Genomic DNA, 20,453 nt, shown 5'->3' on the forward strand with positions numbered 1-20,453 from the left:
CTCTCTGTCTCACAACTCCCAGTGGCACTCCACCTCTCTGTCTCACTCTCCCAGTGGTCACTCCTCTCTCTGTCTCACTCTCTCAGTGGTCACTCCTCTCTGTCTCACTCTCCCAGTGGTCACTCCTCCTCTCTGTCTCACTCTCCCAGTGGTCACTCCTCCTCTCTGTCTCACTGTCCCAGTGGTCACTCCTCTCTCTCTGTCTCACTCTCCCAGTGGTCACTCCTCCTCTCTGTCTCACACTCCCAGTGGTCACTCCTCTCTCTGTCTCACTCTCCCAGTGGTCACTCCTCCTCTCTGTCTCACTCTCCCAGTGGTCACTCCTCTCTCTGTCTCACTCTCCAGTGGTCACTCCTCCTCTCTGTCTCACTCTCCCAGTGGTCACTCCTCTCTCTCTGTCTCACTCTCCCAGTGGTCACTCCTCCTCTCTGTCTCACTCTCCCAGTGGTCACTCCTCTCTCTGTCTCACTCTCCCAGTGGTCACTCCTCCTCTCTGTCTCACTCTCCCAGTGGTCACTCCTCCTCTCTGTCTCACTCTCCCAGTGGTCACTCCTCCTCTCTGTCTCACTCTCCCAGTGGTCACTCCTCTCTCTGTCTCACTCTCCCAGTGGTCACTCCTCCTCTCTGTCTCACTCTCCCAGTGGTCACTCCTCCTCTCTGTCTCACTCTCCAGTGGTCACTCCTCTCTGTCTCACTCTCCCAGTGGTCACTCCTCCTCTCTGTCTCACTCTCCCAGTGGTCACTCCTCCTCTCTGTCTCACTCTCCCAGTGGTCACTCCTCCTCTCTGTCTCACTCTCCCAGTGGTCACTCCTCTCTGTCTCACTCTCCAGTGGTCACTCCTCTCTGTCTCACTCTCCCAGTGGTCACTCCTCCTCTCTGTCTCACTCTCCCAGTGGTCACTCCTCTCTCTGTCTCACTCTCCCAGTGGTCACTCCTCCTCTCTGTCTCACTCTCCCAGTGGTCACTCCTCCTCTCTGTCTCACTCTCCCAGTGGTCACTCCTCTCTGTCTCACTCTCCCAGTGGTCACTCCTCCTCTCTGTCTCACTCTCCCAGTGGTCACTCCTCCTCTCTGTCTCACTCTCCCAGTGGTCACTCCTCCTCTCTGTCTCACTCTCCCAGTGGTCACTCCTCTCTCTGTCTCACTCTCCCAGTGGTCACTCCTCTCTGTCTCACTCTCCCAGTGGTCACTCCTCCTCTCTGTCTCACTCTCCCAGTGGTCACTCCTCCTCTCTGTCTCACTCTCCAGTGGTCACTCCTCCTCTCTGTCTCACTCTCCCAGTGGTCACTCCTCCTCTCTGTCTCTCTCTCTCAGTGGTCACTCCTCCTCTCAGTCTCACTCTCCCAGTGGTCACTCCTCCTCTCTGCCTCACTCTCCCAGTGGTCACTCCTCCTCTCTGTCTCACTCTCCCAGTGGTCACTCCTCCTCTCTGTCTCACTCTCCCAGTGGTCACTCCTCCTCTCTGTCTCACTCTCTCAATGGTCACTCCTCCTCTCTGTCTCACTCTCCCAGTGGTCACTCCTCTCTCTGTCTCACTCTCCCAGTGGTCACTCCTCTCTGTCTCACTCTCCCAGTGGTCACTCCTCCTCTCTGTCTCACTCTCCCAGTGGTCACTCCTCCTCTCTGTCTCACTCTCCCAGTGGTCACTCCTCTCTCTGTCTCACTCTCCCAGTGGTCACTCCTCTCTCTGTCTCACTCTCCCAGTGGTCACTCCTCTCTCTGTCTCACTCTCCCAGTGGTCACTCCTCCTCTCTGTCTCACTCTCCCAGTGGTCACTCCTCCTCTCTGTCTCACTCTCCCAGTGGTCACTCCTCTCTCCGTCTCACTCTCCCAGTGGTCACTCCTCCTCTCGTCTCACTCTCCCAGTTCTCACTCCTCCTCTCTGTCTCACTCTCCCAGTGGTCACTCCTCCTCTCTGTCTCACTCTCCCAGTGGTCACTCCTCCTCTCTGCCTCACTCTCCCAGTGGTCACTCCTCTCTCTGTCTCACTCTCCCAGTGGTCACTCCTCCTCTCTGTCTCACTCTCCCAGTGGTCACTCCTCCTCTCTGTCTCACTCTCCCAGTGGTCACTCCCCTCTGTCTCACTCTCCCAGTGTTCACTCCTCACTGTCTCACTCTCCCAGTGGTCACTCCTCTCTGTCTCACTCTCCCAGTGGTCACTCCCCCTCTCTGCCTCACTCTCCCAGTGGTCACTCCTCTCTGTCTCACTCTCCCAGTGGTCACTCCTCTCTGTCTCACTCTCCCAGTGGTCACTCCTCCTCTCTGTCTCACTCTCCCAGTGGTCACTCCTCTCTCTGTCTCACTCTCCCAGTGGTCACTCCTCCTCTCTGTCTCACTCTCCCAGTGGTCACTCCTCCTCTCTGTCTCACTCTCCCAGTGGTCACTCCTCTCTCTCTGTCTCACTCTCCCAGTGGTCACTCCTCCTCTCTGTCTCACTCTCCCAGTAGTCACTCCTCCTCTCTGTCTCACTCTCCCAGTGGTCACTCCTCCTCTCTGTCTCACTCTCCCAGTGGTCACTCCTCCTCTCTGTCTCACTCTCCCAGTGGTCACTCCTCTCTGTCTCACTCTCCCAGTGGTCACTCTCCTCTCTGTCTCACTCTCCCAGTGGTCACTCCTCCTCTCTGTCTCACCCTCCCAGTGGTCACTCCTCCTCTCTGTCTCACTCTCCCAGTGGTCACTCCTCCTCTCTGTCTCACCCTCCCAGTGGTCACTCCTCCTCTCTGTCTCACTCTCCCAGTGGTCACTCCTCTCTGTCTCACTCTCCCAGTGGTCACTCCTCCTCTCTGTCTCACACTCCCAGTGGGCACTCCTCCTCTCTGTCTCACTCTCCCAGTGGTCACTCCTCTCTCTGTCTCACTCTCTCAGTGGTCACTCCTCTCTGTCTCACTCTCCCAGTGGTCACTCCTCCTCTCTGTCTCACTGTCCCAGTGGTCACTCCTCCTCTCTGTCTCACTGTCCCAGTGGTCACTCCTCTCTCTCTGTCTCACTCTCCCAGTGGTCACTCCTCCTCTCTGTCTCACTCTCTCAGTCGTCACTCCTCCTCTCTGTCTCACTCTCCCAGTGGTCACTCCTCCTCTCTGTCTCACTCTCCCAGTGGTCACTCCTCCTCTCTGTCTCACTCTCCCAGTGGTCACTCCTCCTCTCTGTCTCACTCTCCCAGTAGTCACTCCTCCTCTGTGTCTCACTCTCCAGTGGTCACTCCTCTCTCTGTCTCACTCTCCCAGTGGTCACTCCTCCTCTCTGTCTCACTCTCCCAGTTGTCACTCCTCTCTCTGTGTCTCACTCGCCCAGTGGTCACTCCTCCTCTCTGTCTCACTCTCCCAGTGGTCACTCCTCTTCTCTGTCTCACTCTCCCAGTGGTCACTCCTCCTCTCTGTCTCACTCTCCCAGTGGTCACTCCTCCTCTCTGTCTCACTCTCCCAGTGGTCACTCCTCCTCTCTGTCTCACTCTCCCAGTGGTCACTCCTCTCTGTCTCACTCTCCCAGTGGTCACTGCTCCTCTCTGTCTCACTCTCCCAGTGGTGACTCCTCCTCTCTGTCTCACTCTCCCAGTGGTCACTCCTCTCCGTCTCACTCTCCCAGTGGTCACTCCTCCTCTCTGTCTCACTCTCCCAGTGGTCACTCCTCCTCTCTGTCTCACTCTCCCAGTGGTCACTCCTCCTCTCTGTCTCACTCTCCCAGTGGTCACTCCTCTCTGTCTCACTCTGCCAGTGGTCACTCCTCTCTGTCTCACTCTCCCAGTGGTCACTCCTCCTCTCTGTCTCACTCTCCCAGTGGTCACTCCTCTCTCTGTCTCACTCTCCCAGTGGTCACTCCTCCTCTCTGTCTCACTCTCCCAGTGGTCACTCCTCCTCTCTGTCTCACTCTCCCAGTGGTCACTCCTCCTCTCTGTCTCACTCTCCCAGTGGTCACTCCTCTCTCTGTCTCACTCTCCCAGTGGTCACTCCTCTCTGTCTCACTCTCCCAGTGGTCACTCCTCTCTCTGTCTCACTCTCCCAGTGGTCACTCCTCCTCTCTGTCTCACTCTCCCAGTGGTCACTCCTCTCTCTGTCTCACTCTCCCAGTGGTCACTCCTCTCTCTGTCTCACTCTCCCAGTGGTCACTCCTCTCTCTGTCTCACTCTCCCAGTGGTCACTCCTCCTCTCTGTCTCACTCTCCCAGTGGTCACTCCTCCTCTCTGTCTCACTCTCCCAGTGGTCACTCCTCCTCTCTGTCTCACTCTCCCAGTGGTCACTCCTCCTCTCTGTCTCACTCTCCCAGTGGTCACTCCTCTCTGTCTCACTCTCCCAGTGGTCACTCCTCCTCTCTGTCTCACTCTCCCAGTGGTCACTCCTCCTCTCCATCTCACTCTCCCAGTGGTCACTCCTCCTCTCCATCTCACTCTCCCAGTGGTCACTCCTCCTCTCTGTCTCACTCTCCCAGTGGTCACTCCTCCTCTCTGTCTCACTCTCCCAGTGGTCACTCCTCCTCGCTGCCTCACTCTCCCAGTGGTCACTCCTCTCTCTGTCTCACTCTCCCAGTGGTCACTCCTCCTCTCTGTCTCACTCTCCCAGTGGTCACTCCTCTCTCTGTCTCACTCTCCCAGTGGTCACTCCTCCTCTCTGTCTCACTCTCCCAGTGGTCACTCCTCCTCTCTGTCTCACTCTCCCAGTGGTCACTCCTCTCTCTCTGTCTCACTCTCCCAGTGGTCACTCCTCCTCTCTGTCTCACTCTCCCAGTAGTCACTCCTCCTCTCTGTCTCACTCTCCCAGTGGTCACTCCTCCTCTCTGTCTCACTCTCCCAGTGGTCACTCCTCCTCTCTGTCTCACTCTCCCAGTGGTCACTCCTCTCTGTCTCACTCTCCCAGTGGTCACTCCACTCTGTCTCACTCTCCCAGTGGTCACTCCTCCTCTCTGTCTCACCCTCCCAGTGGTCACTACTCCTCTCTGTCTCACTCTCCCAGTGGTCACTCCTCCTCTCTGTCTCACCCTCCCAGTGGTCACTCCTCCTCTCTGTCTCACTCTCCCAGTGGTCACTCCTCTCTGTCTCACTCTCCCAGTGGTCACTCCTCCTCTCTGTCTCACACTCCCAGTGGGCACTCCTCCTCTCTGTCTCACTCTCCCAGTGGTCACTCCTCTCTCTGTCTCACTCTCTCAGTGGTCACTCCTCTCTGTCTCACTCTCCCAGTGGTCACTCCTCCTCTCTGTCTCACTCTCCCAGTGGTCACTCCTCCTCTCTGTCTCACTGTCCCAGTGGTCACTCCTCTCTCTCTGTCTCACTCTCCCAGTGGTCACTCCTCCATCTCTGTCTCACTCTCCCAGTGGTCACTCCTCCTCCCTGTCTCACTCTCCCAGTGGTCACTCCTCCTCTCTGTCTCACTCTCCCAGTAGTCACTCCTCCTCTGTGTCTCCCTCTCCCAGTGGTCACTCCTCTCTCTGTCTCACTCTCCCAGTGGTCACTCCTCCTCTCTGTCTCACTCTCCCAGTGGTCACTCCTCTCTCTCTGTCTCACTCTCCCAGTGGTCACTCCTCCTCTCTGTCTCACTCTCCCAGTGGTCACTCCTCTTCTCTGTCTCACTCTCCCAGTGGTCACTCCTCCTCTCTGTCTCACTCTCCCAGTGGTCACTCCTCCTCTCTGTCTCACTCTCCCAGTGGTCACTCCTCCTCTCTGTCTCACTCTCCCAGTGGTCACTCCTCTCTGTCTCACTCTCCCAGTGGTCACTCCTCCTCTCTGTCTCACTCTCCCAGTGGTGACTCCTCCTCTCTGTCTCACTCTCCCAGTGGTCACTCCTCTCCGTCTCACTCTCCCAGTGGTCACTCCTCCTCTCTGTCTCACTCTCCCAGTGGTCACTCCTCCTCTCTGTCTCACTCTCCCAGTGGTAACTCCTCCTCTCTGTCTCACTCTCCCAGTGGTCACTCCTCTCTGTCTCACTCTGCCAGTGGTCACTCCTCTCTGTCTCACTCTCCCAGTGGTCACTCCTCCTCTCTGTCTCACTCTCCCAGTGGTCACTCCTCTCTCTGTCTCACTCTCCCAGTGGTCACTCCTCTCTCTGTCTCACTCTCCCAGTGGTCACTCCTCTCTCTGTCTCACTCTCCCAGTGGTCACTCCTCCACTCTGTCTCACTCTCTCAGTGGTCACTCCTCCTCTCTGCCTCACTCTCCCAAGTGGTCACTCCTCCTCTCTGTCTCACTCTCCCAGTGGTCACTCCTCCTCTCTGTCTCATTCTCCCAGTGGTCACTCCTCCTCTCTGTCTCACTCTCCCAGTGGTCACTCCTCTCTGTCTCACTCTCCCAGTGGTCACTCCTCCTCTCTGTCTCACTCTCCCAGTGGTCACTCCTCCTCTCTGTCTCACTCTCCCAGTGGTCACTCCTCCTCTCTGTCTCACTCTCTCAGTGGTCACTCCTCCTCTCAGTCTCACTCTCCCAGTGGTCACTCCTCCTCTCTGCCTCACTCTCCCAGTGGTCACTCCTCCTCTCTGTCTCACTCTCCCAGTGGTCACTCCTCCTCTCTGTCTCACTCTCCCAGTGGTCACTCCTCCTCTCTGTCTCACTCTCTCAATGGTCACTCCTCCTCTCTGTCTCACTCTCCCAGTGGTCACTCCTCTCTCTGTCTCACTCTCCCAGTGGTCACTCCTCTCTGTCTCACTCTCCCAGTGGTCACTCCTCTCTCTGTCTCACTCTCCCAGTGGTCACTCCTCCTCTCTGTCTCACTCTCCCAGTGGTCACTCCTCTCTCTGTCTCACTCTCCCAGTGGTCACTCCTCTCTCTGTCTCACTCTCCCAGTGGTCACTCCTCTCTCTGTCTCACTCTCCCAGCGGTCACTCCTCCTCTCTGTCTCACTCTCCCAGTGGTCACTCCTCCTCTCTGTCTCACTCTCCCAGTGGTCACTCCTCCTCTCTGTCTCACTCTCCCAGTGGTCTCTCCTCCTCTCTGTCTCACTCTCCCAGTGGTCACTCCTCCTCTCTGTCTCACTCTCCCAGTGGTCACTCCTCCTCTCTGTCTCACTCTCCCAGTGGTCACTCCTCCTCTCCGTCTCACTCTCCCAGTGGTCACTCCTCCTCTCCGTCTCACTCTCCCAGTGGTCACTCCTCCTCTCTGTCTCACTCTCCCAGTGGTCACTCCTCCTCTCTGTCTCACTCTCCCAGTGGTCACTCCTCCTCTCTGCCTCACTCTCCCAGTGGTCACTCCTCTCTCTGTCTCACTCTCCCAGTGGTCACTCCTCCTCTCTGTCTCACTCTCCCAGTGGTCACTCCTCCTCTCTGTCTCACTCTCCCAGTGGTCACTCCCCTCTGTCTCACTCTCCCAGTGTTCACTCCTCACTGTCTCACTCTCCCAGTGGTCACTCCTCTCTGTCTCACTCTCCCAGTGGTCACTCCCCCTCTCTGCCTCACTCTCCCAGTGGTCACTCCTCTCTGTCTCACTCTCCCAGTGGTCACTCCTCTCTGTCTCACTCTCCCAGTGGTCACTCCTCCTCTCTGTCTCACTCTCCCAGTGGTCACTCCTCTCTCTGTCTCACTCTCCCAGTGGTCACTCCTCCTCTCTGTCTCACTCACCCAGTGGTCACTCCTCCTCTCTGTCTCACTCTCCCAGTGGTCACTCCTCTCTCTCTGTCTCACTCTCCCAGTGGTCACTCCTCCTCTCTGTCTCACTCTCCCAGTAGTCACTCCTCCTCTCTGTCTCACTCTCCCAGTGGTCACTCCTCCTCTCTGTCTCACTCTCCCAGTGGTCACTCCTCCTCTCTGTCTCACTCTCCCAGTGGTCACTCCTCTCTGTCTCACTCTCCCAGTGGTCACTCCTCTCTGTCTCACTCTCCCAGTGGTCACTCCTCCTCTCTGTCTCACCCTCCCAGTGGTCACTCCTCCTCTCTGTCTCACTCTCCCAGTGGTCACTCCTCCTCTCTGTCTCACCCTCCCAGTGGTCACTCCTCCTCTCTGTCTCACTCTCCCAGTGGTCACTCCTCTCTGTCTCACTCTCCCAGTGGTCACTCCTCCTCTCTGTCTCACACTCCCAGTGGGCACTCCTCCTCTCTGTCTCACTCTCCCAGTGGTCACTCCTCTCTCTGTCTCACTCTCTCAGTGGTCACTCCTCTCTGTCTCACTCTCCCAGTGGTCACTCCTCCTCTCTGTCTCACTGTCCCAGTGGTCACTCCTCCTCTCTGTCTCACTGTCCCAGTGGTCACTCCTCTCTCTCTGTCTCACTCTCCCAGTGGTCACTCCTCCATCTCTGTCTCACTCTCCCAGTGGTCACTCCTCCTCTCTGTCTCACTCTCCCAGTGGTCACTCCTCCTCTCTGTCTCACTCTCTCAGTCGTCACTCCTCCTCTCTGTCTCACTCTCCCAGTGGTCACTCCTCCTCTCTGTCTCACTCTCCCAGTAGTCACTCCTCCTCTGTGTCTCACTCTCCCAGTGGTCACTCCTCTCTCTGTCTCACTCTCCCAGTGGTCACTCCTCCTCTCTGTCTCACTCTCCCAGTGGTCACTCCTCTCTCTCTGTCTCACTCTCCCAGTGGTCACTCCTCCTCTCTGTCTCACTCTCCCAGTGGTCACTCCTCCTCTCTGTCTCACTCTCCCAGTGGTCACTCCTCCTCTCTGTCTCACCCTCCCAGTGGTCACTCCTCCTCTCTGTCTCACTCTCCCAGTGGTCACTCCTCTCTGTCTCACTCTCCCAGTGGTCACTCCTCCTCTCTGTCTCACACTCCCAGTGGGCACTCCTCCTCTCTGTCTCACTCTCCCAGTGGTCACTCCTCTCTCTGTCTCACTCTCTCAGTGGTCACTCCTCTCTGTCTCACTCTCCCAGTGGTCACTCCTCCTCTCTGTCTCACTGTCCCAGTGGTCACTCCTCCTCTCTGTCTCACTGTCCCAGTGGTCACTCCTCTCTCTCTGTCTCACTCTCCCAGTGGTCACTCCTCCATCTCTGTCTCACTCTCCCAGTGGTCACTCCTCCTCTCTGTCTCACTCTCCCAGTGGTCACTCCTCCTCTCTGTCTCACTCTCTCAGTCGTCACTCCTCCTCTCTGTCTCACTCTCCCAGTGGTCACTCCTCCTCTCTGTCTCACTCTCCCAGTGGTCACTCCTCCTCTCTGTCTCACTCTCCCAGTGGTCACTCCTCCTCTCTGTCTCACTCTCCCAGTAGTCACTCCTCCTCTGTGTCTCACTCTCCCAGTGGTCACTCCTCTCTCTGTCTCACTCTCCCAGTGGTCACTCCACCTCTCTGTCTCACTCTCCCAGTGGTCACTCCTCTCTCTCTGTCTCACTCTCCCAGTGGTCACTCCTCCTCTCTGTCTCACTCTCCCAGTGGTCACTCCTCTTCTCTGTCTCACTCTCCCAGTGGTCACTCCTCCTCTCTGTCTCACTCTCCCAGTGGTCACTCCTCCTCTCTGTCTCACTCTCCCAGTGGTCACTCCTCCTCTCTGTCTCACTCTCCCAGTGGTCACTCCTCTCTGTCTCACTCTCCCAGTGGTCACTGCTCCTCTCTGTCTCACTCTCCCAGTGGTGACTCCTCCTCTCTGTCTCACTCTCCCAGTGGTCACTCCTCTCCGTCTCACTCTCCCAGTGGTCACTCCTCCTCTCTGTCTCACTCTCCCAGTGGTCACTCCTCCTCTCTGTCTCACTCTCCCAGTGGTCACTCCTCCTCTCTGTCTCACTCTCCCAGTGGTCACTCCTCTCTGTCTCACTCTGCCAGTGGTCACTCCTCTCTGTCTCACTCTCCCAGTGGTCACTCCTCCTCTCTGTCTCACTCTCCCAGTGGTCACTCCTCTCTCTGTCTCACTCTCCCAGTGGTCACTCCTCCTCTCTGTCTCACTCTCCCAGTGGTCACTCCTCCTCTCTGTCTCACTCTCCCAGTGGTCACTCCTCCTCTCTGTCTCACTCTCCCAGTGGTCACTCCTCTCTCTGTCTCACTCTCCCAGTGGTCACTCCTCTCTGTCTCACTCTGCCAGTGGTCACTCCTCTCTCTGTCTCACTCTCCCAGTGGTCACTCCTCCTCTCTGTCTCACTCTCCCAGTGGTCACTCCTCTCTCTGTCTCACTCTCCCAGTGGTCACTCCTCCTCTCTGTCTCACTCTCCCAGTGGTCACTCCTCCTCTCTGTCTCACTCTCCCAGTGGTCACTCCTCCTCTCTGTCTCACTCTCCCAGTGGTCACTCCTCTCTCTGTCTCACTCTCCCAGTGGTCACTCCTCTCTGTCTCACTCTCCCAGTGGTCACTCCTCTCTCTGTCTCACTCTCCCAGTGGTCACTCCTCCTCTCTGTCTCACTATCCCAGTGGTCACTCCTCTCTCTGTCTCACTCTCCCAGTGGTCACTCCTCTCTCTGTCTCACTCTCCCAGTGGTCACTCCTCTCTCTGTCTCACTCTCCCAGTGGTCACTCCTCCTCTCTGTCTCACTCTCCCAGTGGTCACTCCTCCTCTCTATCTCACTGTCCCAGTGGTCACTCCTCCTCTCTGTCTCACTCTCCCAGTGGTCACTCCTCCTCTCTGTCTCACTCTCCCAGTGGTCACTCCTCCTCTCTGTCTCACTCTCCCAGTGGTCACTCCTCCTCTCTGTCTCACTCTCCCAGTGGTCACTCCTCCTCTCCATCTCACTCTCCCAGTGGTCACTCCTCCTCTCCATCTCACTCTCCCAGTGGTCACTCCTCCTCTCTGTCTCACTCTCCCAGTGGTCACTCCTCCTCTCTGTCTCACTCTCCCAGTGGTCACTCCTCCTCGCTGCCTCACTCTCCCAGTGGTCACTCCTCTCTCTGTCTCACTCTCCCAGTGGTCACTCCTCCTCTCTGTCTCACTCTCCCAGTGGTCACTCCTCCTCTCTGTCTCACTCTCCCAGTGGTCACTCCCCTCTGTCTCACTCTCCCAGTGGTCACTCCTCACTGTCTCACTCTCCCAGTGGTCACTCCTCTCTGTCTCACTCTCCCAGTGGTCACTCCCCCTCTCTGCCTCACTCTCCCAGTGGTCACTCCTCTCTGTCTCACTCTCCCAGTGGTCACTCCTCTCTGTCTCACTCTCCCAGTGGTCACTCCTCCTCTCTGTCTCACTCTCCCAGTGGTCACTCCTCTCTCTGTCTCACTCTCCCAGTGGTCACTCCTCCTCTCTGTCTCACTCTCCCAGTGGTCACTCCTCCTCTCTGTCTCACTCTCCCAGTGGTCACTCCTCTCTCTCTGTCTCACTCTCCCAGTGGTCACTCCTCCTCTCTGTCTCACTCTCCCAGTAGTCACTCCTCCTCTCTGTCTCACTCTCCCAGTGGTCACTCCTCCTCTCTGTCTCACTCTCCCAGTGGTCACTCCTCCTCTCTGTCTCACTCTCCCAGTGGTCACTCCTCTCTGTCTCACTCTCCCAGTGGTCACTCCTCTCTGTCTCACTCTCCCAGTGGTCACTCCTCCTCTCTGTCTCACCCTCCCAGTGGTCACTCCTCCTCTCTGTCTCACTCTCCCAGTGGTCACTCCTCCTCTCTGTCTCACCCTCCCAGTGGTCACTCCTCCTCTCTGTCTCACTCTCCCAGTGGTCACTCCTCTCTGTCTCACTCTCCCAGTGGTCACTCCTCCTCTCTGTCTCACACTCCCAGTGGGCACTCCTCCTCTCTGTCTCACTCTCCCAGTGGTCACTCCTCTCTCTGTCTCACTCTCTCAGTGGTCACTCCTCTCTGTCTCACTCTCCCAGTGGTCACTCCTCCTCTCTGTCTCACTCTCCCAGTGGTCACTCCTCCTCTCTGTCTCACTGTCCCAGTGGTCACTCCTCTCTCTCTGTCTCACTCTCCCAGTGGTCACTCCTCCATCTCTGTCTCACTCTCCCAGTGGTCACTCCTCCTCTCTGTCTCACTCTCCCAGTGGTCACTCCTCCTCTCTGTCTCACTCTCTCAGTCGTCACTCCTCCTCTCTGTCTCACTCTCCCAGTGGTCACTCCTCCTCTCTGTCTCACTCTCCCAGTGGTCACTCCTCCTCTCTGTCTCACTCTCCCAGTGGTCACTCCTCCTCTCTGTCTCACTCTCCCAGTAGTCACTCCTCCTCTGTGTCTCACTCTCCCAGTGGTCACTCCTCTCTCTGTCTCACTCTCCCAGTGGTCACTCCTCCTCTCTGTCTCACTCTCCCAGTGGTCACTCCTCTCTCTCCGTCTCACTCTCCAAGTGGTCACTCCTCCTCTCTGTCTCACTCTCCCAGTGGTCACTCCTCTTCTCTGTCTCACTCTCCCAGTGGTCACTCCTCCTCTCTGTCTCACTCTCCCAGTGGTCACTCCTCCTCTCTGTCTCACTCTCCCAGTGGTCACTCCTCCTCTCTGTCTCACTCTCCCAGTGGTCACTCCTCTCTGTCTCACTCTCCCAGTGGTCACTCCTCCTCTCTGTCTCACTCTCCCAGTGGTGACTCCTCTCTGTCTCACTCTCCCAGTGGTCACTCCTCTCCGTCTCACTCTCCCAGTGGTCACTCCTCCTCTCTGTCTCACTCTCCCAGTGGTCACTCCTCCTCTCTGTCTCACTCTCCCAGTGGTCACTCCTCCTCTCTGTCTCACTCTCCCAGTGGTCACTCCTCTCTGTCTCACTCTGCCAGTGGTCACTCCTCTCTGTCTCACTCTCCCAGTGGTCACTCCTCCTCTCTGTCTCACTCTCCTAGTGGTCACTCCTCTCTCTGTCTCACTCTCCCAGTGGTCACTCCTCCTCTCTGTCTCAGTCTCCCAGTGGTCACTCCTCCTCTCTGTCTCACTCTCCCAGTGGTCACTCCTCTCTGTCTCACTCTCCCAGTGGTCACTCCTCTCTGACTCACTCTCCCAGTGGTCACTCCTCTCCGTCTCACTCTCCCAGTGGCCACTCCTCCTCTCTGTCTCACTCTCCCAGTGGTCACTCCTCCTCTCTGTCTCACTCTCCCAGTGGTCACTCCTCCTCTCTGTCTCACTCTCCCAGTGGTCACTCCCCCTCTCTGTCTCACTCTCCCAGTGGTCACTCCCCCTCTCTGTCTCACTCTCCCAGTGGTCACTCCCCCTCTCTGTCTCACTCTCCCAGTGATCACTCCTCTCTGTCTCACTCTCCCAGTGGTCACTCCTCCTCTCCGTCTCACTCTCCCAGTGGTCACTCCTCCTCTCTGTCTCACTCTCCCAGTGGTCACTCCCCCTCTCTGTCTCACTCTCCCAGTGGTCACTCCTCCTCTCTGTCTCACTCTCCCAGTGGTCACTCCTCCTCTCTGTCTCACTCTCCCAGTGGTCACTCTTCCTCTCTGTCTCACTCTCCCAGTGGTCACTCCTCCTCTCTGTCTCACTCTCCCAGTGGTCACTCCTCCTCTCTGTCTCACTCTCCGAGTGGTCACTCCTCCTCGCTGTCTCACTCTCCCAGTGGTCACTCCTCCTCTCTGTCTCACTCTCCCAGTGGTCACTCCTCCTCTCTGTCTCACTCTCCCAGTGGTCACTCCTCTCTGTCTCACTCTCCCAGTGGTCACTCCTCTCTCTGTCTCACTCTCCCAGTGGTCACTCCTCCTCTCTGTCTCACTCTCCCAGTGGTCACTCCTCCTCTCTGTCTCACTCTCCCAGTGGTCACTCCTCCTCTCTGTCTCACTCTCCCAGTGGTCACTCCTCCTCTCTGTCTCACTCTCCCAGTGGTCACTCCTCTCTGTCTCACTCTCCCAGTGGTCACTCCTCTTCTCCGTCTCACTCTCCCAGTGGTCACTCCTCCTCTCTGTCTCACTCTCCCAGTGGTCACTCCTGCTCTCTGTCTCACTCTCTCAGTGGTCACTCCTCCTCTCTGCCTCACTCTCCCAGTGGTCACTCCTCCTCTCTGTCTCACTCTCCCAGTGGTCACTCCTCCTCTCTGTCTCACTCTCCCAGTGGTCACTCCTCTCTCTCTCACTCTCCCAGTGGTCACTCCTCCTCTCTGTCTCACTCTCCCAGTGGTCACTCCTCCTCTCTGACTCACTCTCCCAGTGGTCACTCCTCCTCTCTGTCTCACTCTCCCAGTGGTCACTCCTCCTCTCTGTCTCACTCTCTCAGTGGTCACTCCTCCTCTCTGTCTCACTCTCCGAGTGGTCACTCCTCCTCTCTGTCTCACTCTCCCAGTGGTCACTCCTCCTCTCTGTCTCACTCTCCCAGTGGTCACTCCTCCTCTCTGTCTCACTCTCCCAGTGGTCACTCCTCCTCTCTGTCTCACTCCCCGAATGGTCACTCTTCCTCTCTGTCTCACTCTCCCAGTGGTCACTCCTCCTCTCTGTCTCACTCTCCCAGTGGTCACTCCTCCTCTCTGTCTCACTCTCCCAGTGGTCACTCCTCCTCTCTGTCTCACTCTCCCAGTAGTCACTCCTCCTCTGTGTCTCACTCTCCCAGTGGTCACTCCTCTCTCTGTCTCACTCTCCCAGTGGTCACTCCTCCTCTCTGTCTCACTCTCCCAGTGGTCACTCCTCTCTCTCTGTCTCACTCTCCAAGTGGTCACTCCTCCTCTCTGTCTCACTCTCCCAGTGGTCACTCCTCTTCTCTGTCTCACTCTCCCAGTGGTCACTCCTCCTCTCTGTCTCACTCTCCCAGTGGTCACTCCTCCTCTCTGTCTCACTCTCCCAGTGGTCACTCCTCCTCTCTGTCTCACTCTCCCAGTGGTCACTCCTCTCTGTCTCACTCTCCCAGTGGTCACTCCTCCTCTCTGTCTCACTCTCCCAGTGGTGACTCCTCTCTGTCTCACTCTCCCAGTGGTCACTCCTCTCCGTCTCACTCTCCCAGTGGTCACTCCTCCTCTCTGTCTCACTCTCCCAGTGGTCACTCCTCCTCTCTGTCTCACTCTCCCAGTGGTCACTCCTCCTCTCTGTCTCACTCTCCCAGTGGTCACTCCTCTCTGTCTCACTCTGCCAGTGGTCACTCCTCTCTGTCTCACTCTCCCAGTGGTCACTCCTCCTCTCTGTCTCACTCTCCTAGTGGTCACTCCTCTCTCTGTCTCACTCTCCCAGTGGTCACTCCTCCTCTCTGTCTCAGTCTCCCAGTGGTCACTCCTCCTCTCTGTCTCACTCTCCCAGTGGTCACTCCTCTCTGTCTCACTCTCCCAGTGGTCACTCCTCTCTGACTCACTCTCCCAGTGGTCACTCCTCTCCGTCTCACTCTCCCAGTGGCCACTCCTCCTCTCTGTCTCACTCTCCCAGTGGTCACTCCTCCTCTCTGTCTCACTCTCCCAGTGGTCACTCCTCCTCTCTGTCTCACCCTCCCAGTGGTCACTCCTCCTCTCTGTCTCACTCTCCCAGTGGTCACTCCTCCTCTCTGTCTCACCCTCCCAGTGGTCATTCCTCCTCTCTGTCTCACTCTCCCAGTGATCACTCCTCTCTGTCTCACTCTCCCAGTGGTCACTCCTCCTCTCCGTCTCACTCTCCCAGTGGTCACTCCTCCTCTCTGTCTCACTCTCCCAGTGGTCACTCCCCCTCTCTGTCTCACTCTCCCAGTGGTCACTCCTCCTCTCTGTCTCACTCTCCCAGTGGTCACTCCTCCTCTCTGTCTCACTCTCCCAGTGGTCACTCTTCCTCTCTGTCTCACTCTCCCAGTGGTCACTCCTCCTCTCTGTCTCACTCTCCCAGTGGTCACTCCTCCTCTCTGTCTCACTCTCCGAGTGGTCACTCCTCCTCGCTGTCTCACTCTCCCAGTGGTCACTCCTCCTCTCTGTCTCACTCTCCCAGTGGTCACTCCTCCTCTCTGTCTCACTCTCCCAGTGGTCACTCCTCTCTGTCTCACTCTCCCAGTGGTCACTCCTCTCTCTGTCTCACTCTCCCAGTGGTCACTCCTCCTCTCTGTCTCACTCTCCCAGTGGTCACTCCTCCTCTCTGTCTCACTCTCCCAGTGGTCACTCCTCCTCTCTGTCTCACTCTCCCAGTGGTCACTCCTCCTCTCTGTCTCACTCTCCCAGTGGTCACTCCTCTCTGTCTCACTCTCCCAGTGGTCACTCCTCTTCTCCGTCTCACTCTCCCAGTGGTCACTCCTCCTCTCTGTCTCACTCTCCCAGTGGTCGCTCCTGCTCTCTGTCTCACTCTCTCAGTGGTCACTCCTCCTCTCTGCCTCACTCTCCCAGTGGTCACTCCTCCTCTCTGTCTCACTCTCCCAGTGGTCACTCCTCCTCTCTGTCTCACTCTCCCAGTGGTCACTCCTCTCTCTCTCACTCTCCCAGTGGTCACTCCTCCTCTCTGTCTCACTCTCCCAGTGGTCACTCCTCCTCTCTGACTCACTCTCCCAGTGGTCACTCCTCCTCTCTGTCTCACTCTCCCAGTGGTCACTCCTCCTCTCTGTCTCACTCTCTCAGTGGTCACTCCTCCTCTCTGTCTCACTCTCCGAGTGGTCACTCCTCCTCTCTGTCTCACTCTCCCAGTGGTCACTCCTCCTCTCTGTCTCACTCTCCCAGTGGTCACTCCTCCTCTCTGTCTCACTCTCCCAGTGGTCACTCCTCCTCTCTGTCTCACTCCCCGAATGGTCACTCTTCCTCTCTGTCTCACTCTCCCAGTGGTCACTCCTCCTCTCTGTCTCACTCTCCCAGTGGTCACTCCTCCTCTCTGTCTCACTCTCCGAGTGGTCACTCTTCCTTGCTGTCACACTCTCACAGTGGTCACTCCTCTTAACTGGCTCAGTTGGTAGATGTAGCAACCCTTGTTGGAATGTGTAGTGGGGACAAGATTGGACTTGGCTCTGAGGCCTCTCCCCTTCCCTGGTCTGACCGCCTGCTAGACTCACACAGAACAGTTGACCCCTAAGGCGAGATGTTGGAGGATTGCCAACGTCTGTGGAACTGAATCCCACAAAAAGCAGTACGTTAGGGAGAGGAAAAACTTGGGGTGTGGGAGGCAAAGAGCTAGTTCATCTCTCCGGGTGTATGTGCAGCCCACACAACGGGCCAGAAATTAGGTTCGGGGGCTTGCCGCGCGTGCAAGCCCCCGATGTGCACTCACCCGGCGCGCCGACATCTGAAGCCTGGGCCTGCTTGGAATTCCTGTCACTGGCCCAGTTCAGATGTCGGCGCGATGTGCTTGCCTGATCCAGCGGCGTAGTTGGTGCGATGTGCCGGCTGGGATCAGGTGAGCACTCTGCAGCCAATCGGGGGAGGGGAAACTTCATTCATGAGTTTGATAGTAAGAACTGTCAAACTCATGAAAAGTACGGGCGCCTAAAAGACTAGCTTACCTTTAAATAAAATTTAAAAAAAATCCCAATAATTAAATAAACTATAAATAACTTTAAAAAAACTATTTTAAACAATTAATAAAATTTTTGAAAAAAATAATTTTTTACGAAATCGGGTCTAAAAATAAATTTACCTTACTGTAAAGTCCTTAAAAACAATGAAGCTGTAGAAAAAATGTAATAATTTTAAATAATAGACCACTTACCTTCAAGAATCCACTCCTTACGCCTCCTTTTTATGTGTGTAAAAAGTTCAGGCCCTTGCACACGGGCAAACCTGTCAAAAAGAAGGAAGTTCAACGCGTGCGCGCAGTTGGACCTCTGAACCCCTTGGACGAAATGCCGGTTTCCCGCGCATGCGCTGTGCATGCTGAAATCCGGCACTTCCAACGGGCCCACGCGCGAGTACCCCGTCCGTACTCACGTGTTGGGACCCGAATTACTGGCCCAACAAAACAGTTGGGTGGACGAAATTCCCCTTGGAGAGGAAAGCATGTAAAACAGGCGGCCGATTCGCTACCGCCCAACTCAAATTTCACTCCCTTGATTTTTAACGATTGATGGACCTGCATCAGTTAGGAATATTAACCATCAGGACAGCTCAGAATGAGCCTGCAAGCAAAACGCCCCATTTACCAGCAAAGTAAAACCCTTTCCTTCTCTGTCAGAAGGCTTAATAACAGTCGTGTCAGCCTTTGTTATGAAGCTGCAGCCAGAACAAAGGGGTTGTTGCAATGCTCTGAACCGCAAAAAGGGCAGTGCCTGACCTGGGGCAGTGCCTGACCTGGGACGGTGCCTGACCTGGGACGGTGCCTGACCTGGAACAGTGCCTGACCAGGGGCAGTGCCTGACCCGGGGCAGATCAGCCATTGAATGGCGGAGCAGGCTCGAGGGGCTCAATGGCCCACTTCTGCTGCTAAATGTTCCCTAAGACTGGCAATTCTCATCTAACCAATTGCACTCACCCTAGCTTTCCCTGGATTTTTTTTCTATTGCTTTCTTTAAACCTTACCTCTTGTTGTTTCCTTTCTCGTTGCAGCAATGAGTTTGAAGATGGGGAGATTGATCACGACATCAGTCTGGCCGACATGTACAGATGGAAGGTATCAGCGTACGCACCCTGCAGTTCCACATGTACCACAGGTGCCTTTGGAAACCCTACAGCCCTTCACTTATACAAGTACAGGGCCGTTAATCTTTCACCCATTTGGCGGGTGGGGTGGGGTGGGATGGGGGGGTGGGTATCAGAGGAGGTGATTGACACGTGGCGTTAGAAAGATTCCCATCTCCATGAGGGATGTCACCAAGCCCATGAGATGTTGGCCGTTATCCATGTGTTGGTCATGGACGGTGTGTGACCCATCGCAGTGATACCAGACCAGAATGTTTTGTTTTCCTCAGAATGTTCTGTTCGGAGAGACGGTCGATTTTTTGGGGGGAATTGCTTTTCATCTGGTTGCCTAAATCCTGGAATATTGCAAGTTCTGCATGCTGCTGACTGGGATCCACTCGGAACACCTGGGAGCATTCATGTTTGAGCTCACGTTGCCTCCCTTTCTATTCCAAAGCCGCTGATAACTCTGGCTGGGCTGCGGTTCTGACAAACCCTTCTGTTCCGACGCCCATTCTTCAGGTGTGACGCCAGATTGTGAATGTTGACATGCTCTTCTACCAAGGAGGATTTCACAGCTGAATCTGATCCTGTTGTGTTCATCTAATGTCCACACGCATGCAGCCACCAGCGAGGGTCCCAGGGTAGCCGTCAGGAGCAGGAACGCCAGCTGATGGTTCTCTTCTGAAGCCCCAGGACTCTGAGGAGTAAAGAAGTCTTACTCCAATTATATAGGGCCTTGGTGAGACCACACCTGCAGTACTGTGTACAATTTTGGTCTCCTTACCTAAGGAAGGATATAATTGTCATAGAGGGAGTGCAACAAAGATTCACAAGATTGATTCCTGGGATGGCGGGACTGTCGTAGGAGAAGAGATTGAGTAAACTAGGCCTGTGTTCTCTTGAATTCAGAAGAATGAGAGGATCTCATTGAAGCATACAAAATTATTACAGGGCTTGATAGGGTGAATGCTGGGAGAACGTTTCCCTTGGCTGGGGAGTATAGAACCAGGGGCCACAGCCTCAGGATAAAGGGCAGGCCATTCAGGACTGAGATGAGAAGAAATGTCTTCACACAGAGGGCGGTGAATCTTTGGAATTCTCTACCTCAGAGGGCTGTGGAGGCTCAGTCATTGGGTATATTCAAGACAGAAGTCGATAGATTTCTGGCTAGTAAGGGCATCAAGGGATATGGCGATAGGGCTGGTGAATGGAGTTGAGGCAGAAGATCAGCCATGATCTTATTGAATGGCAGAGCAGGCTCGAAGGGCCTACTCCTGCTCCTATTTCTTATGTTCTTATAACACGTGTAGCTCCTCAAACGCTGCACCATCCGAATCCGCAGAATTGAACTTGAGATTTCCTGGTACGAGTGTCTCAGTGCTGCCTTTACCTGCTGGGCGATTGGCAGAGCCTGAGAATCTAAAGAGTACACCACTTTTGTGGCTGAGGCTGCCCGCTGACCCCCCGAGCCATGCCTGCTGACCCCCTGAGCCATGCCCGCTGACCCCCTGAGCCATGCCCGCTGACCCCCCGAGCCATGCCCGCTGACCCCCCGAGCCATGCCCGCTAATGAAGTACTTCTGAAGTGTAGTCACTGTTGTAATGTAGGAAACATGGCAGCCAATTTGTGCACAGCAAGCTCCCACAAACAGCAATGAGATAATGATCAGATAGGGGCCGGATTTTGCGACCCCTATGGGTGCGTACAAGGTGCTTATGCGGCTAAAGGGGCTGCACAAGTGTCGGTATCGGGCATGCGAAGCGCACGGTGCTGAAAAGCGGCACTTGCAATCTGGTCAAGAATTCTCTTGACAGATCATCCGCCTGCCCAAGAAAATGCCTCTGCGGGCGGAGAGTTGCACCTTCTGCACAACTTCCACCCGCTGAATGTCTGTCAAATTCCTACGCCTGGTCAAAGCAGGCATAAGGCCAGCTTTTACCAGCTTAAGAGTTTTAAAAAGTAGAAAAATGAAATTCGATAAATTAAAAATACTCTTCAAAAAGGTAAGTTTATTAATTAGCCCCGTAAAAACATTAAATTTTTTCCCCAAAAAATTTTAATTTTTGTTTAAAATATTTAATTAAATGGCATTTTAATTAATTTTAAATATGTAATTTAAATTTTTTTAAATTTCATGTGCTGATGTATTTTTTAAGTGATTCCCATTCATACTTATGTTAGTTCCGTACGTACAGAACTGTCAAAAGGCTGAATGGGGATTCCCTTCTTCCATTGGTTGGGCTGGATCACGTGATCCCAGGGGC

General features: G+C 55.5%; 1 protein-coding gene across 1 annotated transcript in view; it reads left to right on the plus strand.

Moving 5' to 3' along the window:
* Window positions 1–20,453, plus strand: part of LOC147121760 (ADAMTS-like protein 2) — a 252,217-nt gene that overhangs the window by 157,867 nt on the left and 73,897 nt on the right. Inside the window, exon 11 of the mRNA XM_085977997.1 lies at window positions 18,114–18,217. Coding sequence (XP_085834123.1) covers window positions 18,114–18,217 — 104 coding nt within the window. The remainder of the gene's footprint in view (window positions 1–18,113; window positions 18,218–20,453) is intronic.

This window comes from Somniosus microcephalus, chromosome 3 (genome assembly GCF_052327205.1).
Source record: "Somniosus microcephalus isolate GS21.2 chromosome 3, FLI_Smic_1.0, whole genome shotgun sequence".
In the NCBI taxonomy this organism is placed as follows: domain Eukaryota; kingdom Metazoa; phylum Chordata; class Chondrichthyes; order Squaliformes; family Somniosidae; genus Somniosus; species Somniosus microcephalus.